The 14,657-nt window shown below is 42.1% G+C and overlaps 1 protein-coding gene across 2 annotated transcripts in view; it reads left to right on the top strand.

The window, feature by feature from the left end:
* pth3r (parathyroid hormone 3 receptor) overlaps nucleotides 1-13,297 on the top strand; it is an 18,527-nt gene extending 5,230 nt beyond the window's left edge. For both annotated transcript variants that reach the window (XM_076298494.1, XM_076298495.1), the window contains 5 exons: nucleotides 1-53; nucleotides 249-343; nucleotides 5,491-5,632; nucleotides 10,154-10,195; nucleotides 10,997-13,297. The exon at nucleotides 1-53 is cut by the window's left edge and continues 14 nt beyond it. In XM_076298494.1, coding sequence (XP_076154609.1) covers nucleotides 1-53; nucleotides 249-343; nucleotides 5,491-5,632; nucleotides 10,154-10,195; nucleotides 10,997-11,485 — 821 coding nt within the window. In that variant the 3' untranslated portion in view covers nucleotides 11,486-13,297. The remainder of the gene's footprint in view (nucleotides 54-248; nucleotides 344-5,490; nucleotides 5,633-10,153; nucleotides 10,196-10,996) is intronic.
* Nucleotides 13,298-14,657: the final 1,360 nt, after the last annotated feature.

Raw genomic sequence — 14,657 nt, 5'->3', positions numbered from 1 at the left:
GTGCAGGCAACCTGAAGTGGATCTATCAGGTGCCCATTCTGGCCGCCATTGTTGTAAGTTCATTAGTGACTGTCACAGAAGCCTAATTAGCATGGATTGTTTTAGTAAGATCTACACACATACACCTCTCTCTTTTTTCTTCATTTCCAATTATAAATTAATCAACAAAGAGATTAAAGACAAATTGTAATTTGACCAGCTTTAATCTCTCTCGCTCTGTTTCTTTGTGCCATTGGTCCCTCCCCCAGGTGAACTTCTTCCTGTTCCTCAACATCATCAGGGTGCTGGCCTCTAAGCTGTGGGAGACGAACACGGGCAAACTGGACCCCCGACAGCAGTACAAGTCAGGAAACTCACTCACTCACTCCTGTAACCCTTAACATCTTAGTACTTTTACTTATACAACCATCTTTCTTCAGTGTCACAAGTCACAAGTGTGGCTTTAGATTACATATAACTGTACAAAATGAGTATTTTCAAATAAAAAAAATGTAGACCTAACAATCATTGAACCACCAAGAGCATGTAAGACTTGTAAGGAGTTGCAGGAGTAGGAGATGGAGAGAAGTTGAGATGCGTGTTTTATTTTCTTCGGATAGTACATGGCCACACCATGCGGCGGTTATATTATGTCAGTGAGGATAGGAGCAGGCTTCACTCAATTTGTCTATTTCTAAACTTTAAGAGTGCTGGCCTGGATAGTTATACATACAAGAAAAATAGGAGAGAGGCCGCACTATGCATACATACTCTTTTATTTGCACATACGCGTTTCGGCGTGTGCCTTCTTCAGTGTTCACCATGCGGCGGTTATATTATGTACCATAGCAAATCAAAACACACATTCTCAGATTTAGTGATTGTTCTTTATGATGTTACACAGGAAGCTGTTGAATTGATTGACTGATGAATTGATGCCAGACATAACACAGTTTCATAATAAATTAGCAAGTTGTTGAAGTGACTTATTGATTTATAAGGCAGAACGTAACACAGCTTCTTAGATAAATGATTCCAGCTCACGTAAATTTGCTGAAGTGACTGATTGACTGGCTTATTGATTGACTGGGTCAATCATTGGATCAATCAATCAATTAAGCTTTATAATAGATTACTACTTCCTATAAGAACCTGCTGGAGTGATTGATTTATAAGGCCAGTGAATACACAGCTTCATGATAATGATAGTGCGGCAGATTAGTGAAACCATCATTCACTTTGTGATACAAACATCAAACTTAGCACAAATATTCTTTGGGACCCACTTTATCCAAAAAGCACATTAGCCACGCAAAAAATCCAATATGGCCGCCATTTTCCAAGATGGCCACCATTGAAAGCCATTATACTTGGTTTTTGACTTGGATTGGGATTGGATAATCACATTTTGATGATATTGATATTTAAATATAGGTAAAAGGGTCTACACTTTCCAATTCTACGATAAAATGTCAAAGAATGTGTTAAATTGTGAAGATAGACGCAATTAATGGGAAAAATAGCACATTTTAGTACTAATTTTAGCATAATTAAATTGTTTTTTGTTAATAAAACATATGTTGGTTCGGTTACTTCAGCAGGGGCATGTGCATGTTCTTTTTTCAGTTTAATCAATATAATTTCAATATAATAGTGCAGATTGACAAGAAATTAGCAGGAAAGAGAGACAGGGCTTGATCGGGAAATGATCACTAGTTTAAACTGAACTTCAGAGGGGGCAGGGGGACTAAGTAAATGCATAAATGCATGTGTTTGTTTAAATATATATATATATATTTATCCAATTGGTGGGAGTGTCATCCACACTACTTGCCAAATGTCACCTTCTTTCCTCCAACCCAGGACATATTCATTTGATATATACTTGCCTGGCCCCAGATACAGACAGCTTGATAGGTTGCACACTTCACATGCTTAGCAAGAGAGAGATGCCCTTGTTGGTGGAATGGCATCAAAGGACCTCTGCTTCCGTGCAAACAGGTCAAGTCTTGTTTCATCAACTCCATCAGCAGTGCTGTTCTTGTTGTACATTGCTATGAGAAACTTCAAGTGTGCTAAGATCCACATCATCCATTACTGGTGGGTATTGACTGAGCTTCTCAAAGACATTAGACACTTCAGGGCACACTTCTCAGGATTGCCAGGCAGTCCACTTCCCTCTACCACGAAAGGCTAACACATCACAACCAGTGAGGGCATGGACAAAAAGCATGCCATCTGACAGACTTACCATGACCAAATTCAATCCACAGCTCCTCTAAGCCTGCATCCCATAGAGTCCCAAAAACACTGAGTGCAATAGCAAGAATATCCGTTTCACAGGCCTTAATCAACACAGATTCTTCTGTTGCGCATGTAGCTTAGCTGTGTGTGTGGAACGTTGGTAAACCTCACTCCCCGACGCCTCAACAGTGCTGCTGGCATGCAAGCTAGTAGCCTGGGCTTTTGCAGGTTACACGCAACTGCATGAAGGGCATGCAGAAAGATTCTAGTGTCAGCCTCTTCATGGTTGCAAGGACTTAGGCCTTCCAGGCTGTCAGGTTTATGCAAAGAACATTTTCTTCTTTGGTCACAATCACCACATTGTCTGGACACCAAGTCACAATTAGGTAAGCTAGAAACCCAAAACGTTCAGTCTTGTTGTCATTGTCTCGCAGGAAGCTTTTCCAGTTAGGTGGTACTTTGGTTTTGTCAGACACACATTAGGGCTGATGGGTTCTCAGTTATTCTAATGGCACCACCATCACCTTTGACAGTTGCATTGACCTGTTCATGGGCTTGATCAAAAGCCAATCCGGAAAACTCTGTGGGTCTTGTGGACCACAAAGTTCCCTTGCTGAAATTCATTGGCCAACTGAGGATGTGTTTGTTAAGAGACCAGGTCTCTAAGGTGTATGGAAAGCCATCTAGCATAGTTGACATTATTGTTTGCAAAGATGGAAATGGAAGCTGCATAGAGATGGTTGACCAGTATAAATATCTCGGTACAATGTTAGACAACAAGCTCAAATTTGATATAAATACCGAGGCTATTTGCAAGAAGGGACAACAATAGTTATACTTCCTTAGGAAGCTTAATTTGTTTAATGTGGATAAGGTTATGCTGTCTTTATTTTACAAATCTTTTATAGAATCTGTTCTCACTTTTTCTTTTATTGCCTGGTATGGAGGCATCAGTCTTAGGGACAAAAACAATCTTAGCCACATTGTGAAGGTGGCTGGGAAGTTGATTGGCTGTCCACAGTTGTCCTTGCTGACCATTTATGAGAAGCAGGTCATCCAGAAGGCAAGTTCTATACTGGACTGTAAAAATCATCCCCTTCACTGTTCATTTGAAGCTCTTCCCTCAGGCCGGAGACTAAGAGTCCCATTCTATAAGTCCAATAGGACAAAAAAATATTTTATTCCTAGTACAATACGCCTGCTAAATTTGCACAATTTTGCTTTATTGCACAGAAACGATTCTGATGAGTATCTGTCAGGAACGTAGATTGATAAGACAGTTTCTTTCTTTCTTATTTTCTTTCTTAACCTTCTTAACTTATATTAACCTGTGTCTTTTACCCCATCTTGTGTCTTTGTGTATCTTGTGCTATTTATGTGTACCTGACTGCGAGACAAGTTTCCCTTTGGGACAATAAAGTTAACTGAACTGAACTCAAGAAGAAGGGGATGAGTGCAGACAATGATTGACAATACAAAGTGAAGTTTGCTTCTCTGAAAGACCTGATCAAAGAGAACATCACCAATTGCATTGACATCACAAGCTCCCAGAATTGAAACTGTGGACTCTTCATCTGCCATTTCTCACACCAGTCTTCCCAACTTAAAGGACAATTCCGGCGCAAAATGAACCTAGGGGTTAATAACACATGTGTACCGAGTTCGACCGTTCGCTGGGATTTGTTTTCATGCTAGTCGAATGTGACCAGTTTTATTGCAAACCGCTTATTAGCGTTTAACGATAGCCTTCGGGGCACACGTACAGTAGAAAGAAATCACTATACACTATACCACTAACAAGGCTCAAAATAGCACCACACTTACACAGTAGCATAATGATGAGGGTCTCTACATGTAAACCGAAGCATTGAGAACTTTGTAAGTGTACAGGCAGTTTATTAAAAAGAAACACATTACCGTTCACGTCTGGTTCACATATACAGGCAGGCGATGTGAACTAAAATCAAACGTAATTTGCTCAATATAGGCCTATCAGAAATAATAGCTCCGATGTAACATAACTTGTATAGTGTACTTACTTAGTGGATCCATCTGGTCCCTCTGGTATGGATCGCCGCTGCCTGTGTGTGGTATTGACTACAGGTAGCTTCTAGCTCTCTCTCTCAGCCCTGTCACGGAGCTCCCGCAGCTCTTCGTTGGTATTCTGACTCGAAAAGATAAGGACGTCCAATAAGGGTTCATCCTCGATGTCTTCAAATTCGTTCAAATAACCTGCCATCTCTTATGTCTCCTGTTGCGTTCAGTGCTTCTCTTTTGCACAGTCCTTCTGCAACAACGTTTCACCCGAGATTCACTTCACATCCCAGTTCTGTTTAACCAAGGCGCCTGCCTGTATGTGAACCAGACGTCAACGGTAATGTGTTTCTTTTTAATAAACTGCCTGTACACTTACAAAGTTCTCAATGCTTCGGTTTACATGTAGAGACCCTCATTATGCTACTGTGTAAGTGTGGGGCTATTTTGAGCCTTGTTAGTGGTATAGAAATAGCGATTTCTTTCTCTGTACGTGTGCCCCGAAGGCTAGCGTTAAACGCTAATAAGCGGTTTGCAATAAAACTGGTCACATTCGACTAGCATGAAAACAAATCCCAGCGAACGGCTGAACTTGGTACACATGTGTTATTAACCCCTAGGTTCATTTTGCGCCGGAATTGTCCTTTAAGTATGATCCCAACAAGAAGTATGGCCTTGATCGATATTCGAGAGAGAGAATAAATGATATTCGAGTGAGAAAGAGGATCAACGATATTCGAGAGTGAGCTTCGATAAACAATTTTCGAGTGCAGTCCAACTATTTCTGGCCGCCATCTTGGAAACTAGCCTTGAAGTAGATTTCTTTCTTTGCACCATTTATTTTGCCATGTTAAAATACATACAAATTGATGTCTAGATCATGTAAATACGCCCAGCCATTAAAGTTCTACAGCAAAAAACTTTTTTCTTACATTTGATGTGGCGGCCATCTTGAAAAATGGCCGCCATGTTGGGATTTTCAGGTGGCTAATGTGCTTTCCTCAAAAAGTAGGTTCTAGTGATTATTCATGCCAATTTTGGTGCTTGTATCACAAAGTGAACGATTGTCCTGGAATATGGACTTAACCTGCCGCACTACTAGGCTCATTAGACTTCATACAGTGCTTCCTTTTCTTATATTGTATTGGTGTGTGTTATTGTTAAGCACTAAGTATTATATTGATAGTTTGATGATTGATTGATTGATTGACTGATTAAATGCCTGTCCCACAGGAAGCTGTTGAAGTCAACACTAGTGCTGATGCCGCTGTTCGGGGTGCACTACATGGTGTTCATGGCGCTGCCCTATACGGAGGTGACGGGGGTGCTGTGGCAGGTGCAGATGCACTACGAGATGTTCTTCAACTCCTCACAGGTGGGTAGTGTTCATAATGTGTCATTCGTACAGCGACTAGTATAGAGAGGTCCTATAGAGCAGTGTTTTTCAACCTTTTTTGTGCCACGGCACACTTTTGTTACTTAAATTGTCCCACGGCACACTAACATCCTGTGTGAAGAAAAAATAAACATACCATAGCCTAAACTTTCAAATAATACACAGATATGGCCTTATTATGGCTTCTATGCAAGACCTGCTCAATAAAACAAGCGCCCTCTGTTTCATTTGTAGGTGACTATATCTAATTTAATTGTTGTTATGAACTGGATATGTGATGATTCTGTGAATACTGGATATGGGGGCCCCTACAATGCCTGCATACCACAAATAGTGCAATCATACAATCAATGAGAGCATATGGTTATAAATTCTTTGATGCAACAGTTGCTTTTCTGGACCAGTGAGTGACATTTGGGTAATTTTCTGCGGCACACCTGATGATCTCTCACGGCACACTAGTGTGCCCCAGCACAGTGGTTGAAAAACACTGCTATAGAGCTCATATAGTGACTAGTATAGAGAGGTCCTATAGAGCTCATATAGTGACTAGTATAGAGAGGTCCTATAGAGCTTGTATAGTGACTAGTATAGAGAGGTCCTATAGAGCTCATATAGAGAGGTCCTATAGAGCAGTGTTTCTTAACTGGAACAGTCTTGGGACCCACAATTTTCCAGTCTTATTTTGACAGACGATTTCAGGTCCATATCATCTGTTGCCATAGATACTGTCGGAGTGTTTATGCGAGATAACGTGCAGTCATTTGGATGAACAAGATGTCGAAACGAAGGTACGATCCCGACTATTTGAAATATGGATTTAGTTGTGTCGAGGACAAAATGGTTCAGAAACCCATCTGTGTGGTATGTGGTGAGACACTCGCACATGAGAGCATGAAGCCGTCTAAAATGAAACGGCACCTGGACACAAAACACCCGACGGTCAAAGATTAACCAGTGGAGTACTTTCAAAGACGGCGCCAAGAACTGAGGGCTTCACAGAGACTGCTAACGGCAACATGCTCCACACAAGTGCAGGCACTCCGCACATCTTACCACGTAGCTCACCGGATCGCGAAGGCCAAGAAACCTCACACCATAGCAGCAGACCTCATCTTACCTGCAACTGTGGATATGGTGAGGGAGATGGTCGATGAAGCGACCGCAAATAAGTTAAAAACAATACCGCTGTCCAATGACACCATTCTCAAGCGCATTGAAGACATGTCAGAGAACATAAAATAACAGGTGACAAGTCGTGTCCAGACAAGCAACCAATTCGCACTGCAAATAGACGAATCCACAGATATCGCCAATCATGCAGTGCTGCTCGTTTATGTGAGACACGTTTGGGAAGGAGACTTGCAAGAACAGTTTCTCTGCAGCAGAGATCTGCCCACCACAACAACGGAAGATGAAATCTTCAACTCAGTGGATTTGTACTTGGGCTCCGTGGGTTTGACCTGGGGCAACTGCGTTGGGATCACGACTGATGGTGCAGACTGTATGACAGGCAGACATTCAGGAGTGGTGAAGAGAATACTTGAGAGGGCACCGAATGCAATCTGGAACCACTGTTTTCTCCATCGGGAGGCCCTAGCAGCAAAAGACATGGTGCCAGAGCTTGATTGCACACTGAAGGATGTGGTTAAAGTGGTCAATTACATAAAGCGCAGTGGGAAGAATAGCCGGTGTTTCAAAACACTTTGCATGGACTTGGGTGCTGAGCACCTACAGGTGCTGTACCACACGGAAATTCGCTGGCTGTCGAGAGGAAAGGTTTTGATCAGATTTTACGAACTTAAAGCAGAGCTAGCGGCATTCCTCTCTCAGACCAACTCAGCCTATGCTGAGCTGTTTGACAGCGAACTATGGCTCGCCAAAGTTGCGTATCTTGCCGATGTGTTCGAGCACCTGAACACACTGAATTTGTCTTTGCAAGGGAAGGGGCATAGTAAGTTCGAGCAGTCCGAAAAAGTCAGTGCGTTCAAAAGGAAGCTAGCATTGTGGGAAAGCAGAGTAATCAAAGACAGGCTTGACATGTTCCCCAACGCCTGTCAAGAGGCACTTCAGCTGGATAGTGTCACGGACAAAAATGCCCTGAAGAGCACCATCTCTGCACACCTCAACAAACTGCAAAAGCGGTTTAATTACTACTTCCCGGAGAGAGCGCACAACAGAGAGGAAGAATGGGTGCGTGATCTAGAGTTCTCAACGGGCCTGAAAATTACAACCCGACCCGACCCGGCCCGTGGCTTTTAAAGCCCGGACCCGATGTAACCCGACACATCAACATGAATTATCTGCCCGAACCCGGCCCGACGTAAAACATAGGCTACGTTTTGACTGTTAAACCCTGACTTTATTTAGGTGAAGATTCAACACATTAGCGTGACAATTTACTTAAAACGGTGATTTTCTCTTCTGGCGTATCGTGACGGAAGAACCATGCCAACTTTGGATGCGGTTATCTTAGCGATACCTTTTACAATAGGCCTACCCTCGATTTACATATCGTTGGAAAGCTTAGTTTATTGCCGTTCACGTGAGCACAATAACTTCATTTTGTACATTTTACCAAAGCGACTGGTTTCGCCTTGCAGGGTCACATATTTCATCAGCACCTTGCATTTTGAGCATTGCAAATAACCTGTAGAATTCATCAGAATCCAGCACCACTCCAAACACTTTCCAGACCTCTGATTTCCCCACTCCTGTAGTAGCGACGGTGAATTCACCTGCGGCAAGTTTAGCCTACTTTTCACCAACTCCATCTTCTTCTCCAGGCTAAAGGCGTGCACGCAGCGTCTGCCCCTGCCCCTCTCCATGATGCACGTTGCACGCAGCAGCAGACTTTCTTTACGGTGAACAGCTGCGATGATTAATAAAAATAAAAAAATTCACTGAGCAGAAAAGGTTAAGCCCGAGGTCCGACCCGACCCGAGTCATTTGCTTATATTTTCGACCCGAACCCGGCCCGAACCTGCGGATCCTGTCGGGTTTGTTGGGTCGAACCGACCCGTTGAGAACTCTAGCGTGATCCCTTTGAAGCCGACGTTGAAAGTGCTGCGCTGCCAAGCGAGGAAGAAAACCAGCTGATCGAACTTTCGTGTGACCAGACAATGAAAGCAAAATTCGGAAAAGTCACTCTTTGTCAGTTCTGGTGCAGTGTCGATGCCAGACGTACAGGCTGAGCAAATTAATTTGCCGCCGCTAGGGTGCGTCTAGATTTCTAGGCTAGTGTCACAGCAGAGTATTCCACGTTAGCGAGACAGGCAATTAAAATCTTATTGCCCTTCAGCACCACCTATCTTTGTGAAAGTGGCTTCTCCACTCTTGTCCAACTCAAATCAAAACAGGAACAGGTTGGACACTGAACACGATCTACGAGTTGCTCTGTCTACCATCCTACCAGATTTCGAAGCCCTAGTAATTAGCAAGAAACATCCCCAACTCTCCCACTAAAGGTGCTCCTCATTGTAGTCATGCGTAGGGCCTTCGTGAGAATATAGGCAATGTTTTTGCAATGTCGCAATGTTTTTGTTAATTGCTGCATTCATAGGCCTACTTGTTATTCATAACAAACCAGAATGCAAACACAATTAGGCCTATAATAATAATAATAACAACAATGATAATAGGCCTATAATAATAATAATTATAATAATAATGATGATGATAATGATAATGTTATTATTACACAGACCTATTATGGTTATATATGGTTATATTATGGTTATCATAACAACAATGATAATATAATTATGATGATAATAGGCCTAATAATAATAATAATAATAATGTTATTATTACACAGGCCTACTATGGATATATTTGGTTATGGTTATGGTTATATATGGTTATTTGAGAATTACATTTAAATTGACTTGAACGCTAAAAAAATTGGGTCGCGACCTAATGACAGTGGAAAAATGTGGGTCCCAAGACCGTTCCAGTTAAGAACCACTGCTATAGAGCTCATATAGTATAGAGAGGTCCTATAGAGCTCGTATAGTGACTAGTATAGAGAGGTCCTATAGAGCTCATATAGTGACTAGTATAGAGAGAGCTTGTATAGTGACTAATATAGCAACAAGTATAGAGAGGTCCTATAGAGCTCATATAGTGACTAATATAGAGAGGTCCTATAGAGCTCATATAGTGACTAGTATAGAGAGGTCCTATAGAGCTCATATAGTGACTAGTATAGAGAGAGCTCGTATAGTGACTAATATAGCAACTAGTATAGATAGGTCTTATAGAGCTCGTATAGTGACTAGTATAGAGAGGTCCTATAGAGCTCATATAGTGACTAATATAGCAACAAGTATAGAGAGGTCCTATAGAGCTCATATAGTGACTAATATAGAGAGGTCCTATAGAGCTCATATAGTGACTAGTATAGAGAGGTCCTAGAGCTCATACAGTGACTAGCTTTTCATAATAATAATTCCATAATATTCCATGTTTTGATGATGATCATTCATTATTTTCTCTTAGGGCTTCTTTGTGGCATTCATCTACTGCTTCTGCAATGGCGAGGTAAAGTCTGCTGCCTTTTTCTTATGTGTCTGTGTATTTCTGTATGGCGATGTTAGCTGAACAGTGCACTAATGAAAAATGGAAAATCTCTGTTTAAATGTAGCTGAATTTGTTTGCACTTTGTGTGTGTGTGTGTGTGTGTGTGTGTGTGTGTGTGTGTGTGTGCTATGTGTATAAGGGAATGTACATTGCCAGACATGACAGAATTGTTGACTTACTAGTTGAACACATAATTCCATATGCTTCACCATGCAAAATCTACAAGAATGTATGCGTCTCACCTTGCATGTTCAAACTCTGTAATAGTGGAAATAATGTGTTTTCAAATGTTGCTGCAAAAAAGCCAGATGTTGTTGTTGTTGATGAGGACAGCAGAGAAGTAACCATTCTTGAAGTAGGCTGTGCATTTGACTACAGTCTAGAGGATGCCTACCTTACAAAGCTTTTAAAGTATCAGCCACTCAGAGACATTGTTGTACAGTTTGGGTACAAATGTAAGCTGTTGGTGTATATATTTGGAAGCCTAGGTAATGTCCACAGACTAGTAGTCAGGGGGTTGCGGATTGCTGGTCTCTCTAAGACAAGAACAAAGGCTCTAGCAAAATTCTGCTCAATTTCTGTGATAATTGGCAGTCGCCACATCTGGAGAAGGCGCTGTTTTTTGTACCCATGAACTGAGACCAGAGGCATAGGCTACTGGGTTTACAATGCTGGTATCTAAGATTGTTTGTGTTCAATGAAATCTACTGTAAAATGTGAAAACAAATAAAGGTATTAAAATGTGTGTGTGTGTTTACACAGGTGCAGGCGGAGGTGAAGAAGGCATGGTTAAGGCGAAGCCTGGCGTTGGACCTGAAGCAGAAAGCTCGTGTCACCAGCAGTGGAGGTGGTGGGAGCTGCTACTACGGCGGCATGATGTCCCACGCCACCACCCAGAGCGTCTGCCTCAGCGTGAGTGGGACCAAGGGCCTCCCGCTGATGGGTGGGTCTGGCGTCGGGGGTAAAGGTCAACCCCGTCTCCCCTCCCTCCACCACACCCTCACCAACCTTCCCGGTTATGTGCCCAGCGACACGGAGATGCCCATGGTTCCCATGGTGACGCAGCAGGAGCTGGTGCTGAGGCGGGCGGTCCAGGTGGGTATCCTGGCGCCCCCTAGTGTTGGCAAGGAGGAGGGTCAGAGGTCACGCGAGCCAGAGAGAAAGGTGGAGGGAGAGCCTGAACCCTTCCTTCTGGCGGAAGAGGACCGGTCAAGCTCGGTCTCGATCAAGGAGCTGGAGACCATTCTGTGACTGAAATGGACAAGGAAAGATGAGTGCCTGAAGAGTGTGTAGCCATGGAAACAACCCCACCCAACTCCCCGACTAATACATGTGGTGGCTTTGCACATGAAGCTGCCCAGCAGTATAAATACTTTGATTTTGAACAGACACAGACTCCTAGGAGCCTCATCACACAAAACTATGTCCATCATGATGTTTCAGACTATTTCTCTGGCCTTCACTGTAAAACCTAGCAGCCTTTAAAGATTAAAAAAAAATCAAATCAAACCTCAAATCTCTGTCAGTTGCTCAGAAACAAGAAAACAAAACAAAATCCAGCACACTGTGACTATATTGGACCTCTCTCTAGAGGGTGACGTTTAGAGCCAGTGAGCTCTTCATCAAACTGAAAAGCCTTCCAAAGGCCTCCTCTTCTGACGGAGTCCATTCTCAGTCTAGCCACACCAGTCTCTCTGATGACTCGGCCTTCAGCTCTTGATGGAGTTGGACATATGCAGTCCCAGTCTGTACAGAATTCCAGGGTGTGTGTAAACTGCTCTTGTGTTGAGAGGTGTGTGTGCAAACATCGTCCATGTGTCCATGCCTTGTAGCTTACTACTTGTATTCCACCTACCTTCCTTCCAGGCACCAGAAGAAAAAGAAGCTTCAAGTCAAGCCTGAGAGACAGTGATTATGTCGATGCAGGTTTCAGAGGAAGCAATTGTGTTAGCCATTTGCATTGATCGGTTGGTTTGTCTTTTTATTGCCGGGACAGCACAGTTAAAATAAATGATGGTTATTGATGTGGAAAACAATTCTCTGTTCAGGAAATCGGTGGCCACCACAATTTACTGTTGGCTTTCTCTCTGGGGACAGCTGGGTTGTGTGTGTGTAGTTGTGTGCAGAGGCTTTGCTGTTGTTGTCGTTGTTGTTTTTTTCATTTCCTGCTGGTGAGGTCAACAACATTAAAGCTCCATTTCTAACAGTGAAGAGAGTCCCTCAGTGATCATAAAGACAAACGCCTCTCTTCCTTTCACCCTTTTTTCTGTTTTTTCTCCTTCTCTCAATTTATGTCCCTCTCCCACCTTTTCTCCTTCTCTCAATTTATGTCCCTCATTGATGGACCCTTGTTTTCAGTGAAGTTGATAGGCAAGTCTCTGATTGCTATGGGCAAATACGTAGGTGGGTTGGTTCATAGGTTTACATGGACACTTTTAATCTGATTGTAATCAGAATAACGGCTTAATCAAAATAAAAATGACACATATAAACACCGTGATCTTAATGAAACTGCCTATCTGATTTGAATCTTAATCGGAATGAAAGGGGTGGTATTCCATTTGTATTCTTTATTCCAATTAAACAGCAATGTGTACAGTCAATCGGGTTGCCTCCTGTAGCTTTTCAAGCAAAAGCAAAGCAGCAACAGCTATTCCGATCAAAGATTCCAGAGCGCTTATAACCACCTGATCGGAATTGAATGTATCCCATGTAAACAGGTGACACAAAGTTTTCATTCAGAATAGTTTAATCTGAGTGATTACATGAATAAAAAAACTGTTCATGTAAACCCACTTATTGACTGTACTTCACAGTTAAACTGTTCACACATCTTACTTGTCTGCATGTTGCTTGTAGTTGCACAGTTCACACCAGTGGTAGTATGATGTATACGGTAGGATATGACAGTGTTTTAGAGTTCATCAACTGAGTCACACTGTTCTATTAATGAAAGTCAAACTTTACAGGATAATGTAAACTGCTGTCCAGTTCAAATGCTTTCATGTTGTGTATTTATTGGACCATAAATAAGCAGTGTTCTTCAGATGAATAAAACATGTGAAGGTGTTTTTTTTATAGTGTGTGTTGATGTTTATAGCATTTATGTGATTTATGTGATTCTGATTCTGAGAGTCGGATTTTATCTGCTTGAATAACACCTACATAATAGACAACCTGTCATCTTCATTCAGGACAAATTTTGATAAAGGCATTATTTGCAGATCAAAGAAAGGTCTTGTGCTGGAATATGTGGTATAGGTAAGATTTTTGTCTACATGTAAAGAAACATTAAACAGACTATTTGTTTTTAAACAGAGGTGTCAAAAACTAACAATATTTTTAGACCAATGAGAACAAGACAATATTCTTCCATATTTCTAATACTCTATACACGTACTGTACATCTTGATTCTTTAACCCATTTAAGGGTAAAACATTAAAAACTGATCTTGGAACTGGCAAACTGAATTAGATCATCATTGTAGATCCAGAAGTATATTCATATTTCTTTTTTTAAAGGTGCTCTAAGCGATGTCACACGTTTTTTAGGCTAATACAGCAAACACCTTACTATCCGCTAGCTGCCTGTCCCCTGTACTCACCATTAAAAAAACGCTGCCTCTGTAGACAGCCCAGGCTCCACAAAAACAAACTTGTGCAACCATGCACCACAAAACATAACAAACAGTGTTCCAGCCAATGACCGACGAGATGCACATTTAGGAGAGTTTCAATTGCACGGGAGGAGGGGGAGGGAGTAGGAGTAACTCTGTTTTGTTTGAACGTCAACAGAAGTGAGTATAGCACCATTAATTAAAGAGAAACTATGCAGTTTTGGCAATTTCTTCGCTCTTTTTGCTCGCAAGTTTCTCTGCAGAGCTCCCCCTACAGCTTCAGAGTATATATTTTACAACTCCTCAATCGTCAGTCTGCCTCTTTCCCTGTTCCTCCGACAACAGTTTACTTGCTTTCTGCTTCTGTTCGCTGGCTCTGCCATGACAAATGTCTGAGAAACTCTATCGCTACCCTTGTAGCTGGTGACTGGCGTGTATGTGTAGTGCAGTAAAGCAATTCACCACACAATTGCTTTAACAAATGCAAGAGACACTTTGCTTGTTGATGAACTTGATTGGCACTTAGCCTATAATTTAAATGAGGGCATTTGTGTCTGTCTCCCAGACTGCAAGCTCAGGTGACCCATATCCCCTGTCCTACTTGTCGCTTGAGAAACAGATGAATCTAAGAGCTCATCTTGTTTGCTCTGGAGAATTCATCTGGTCCCTCTTCCATTCAAACAGATTTCCACCCAGATGAAAATCTGCTGGGCCAGTCACAACCATTGATTGTATAATGGCTGAGCTTGACAGACAGAGGAGCACGGTTGAGGCACTTTCACAAGCAACCAATAGCTATTATGGAA

This window comes from Alosa pseudoharengus, unplaced genomic scaffold (genome assembly GCF_046254945.1).
Source record: "Alosa pseudoharengus isolate Yale_2024_CS ecotype anadromous, Long Island Sound unplaced genomic scaffold, YU_APseudo_1.1 YU_APseudo_1.1_scf_21, whole genome shotgun sequence".
Lineage (NCBI taxonomy): Eukaryota > Metazoa > Chordata > Actinopteri > Clupeiformes > Clupeidae > Alosa > Alosa pseudoharengus.
The sequence above is the reverse complement of the archived record's forward strand: the minus strand, read 5'-3'. Positions and strand labels throughout refer to the sequence as shown.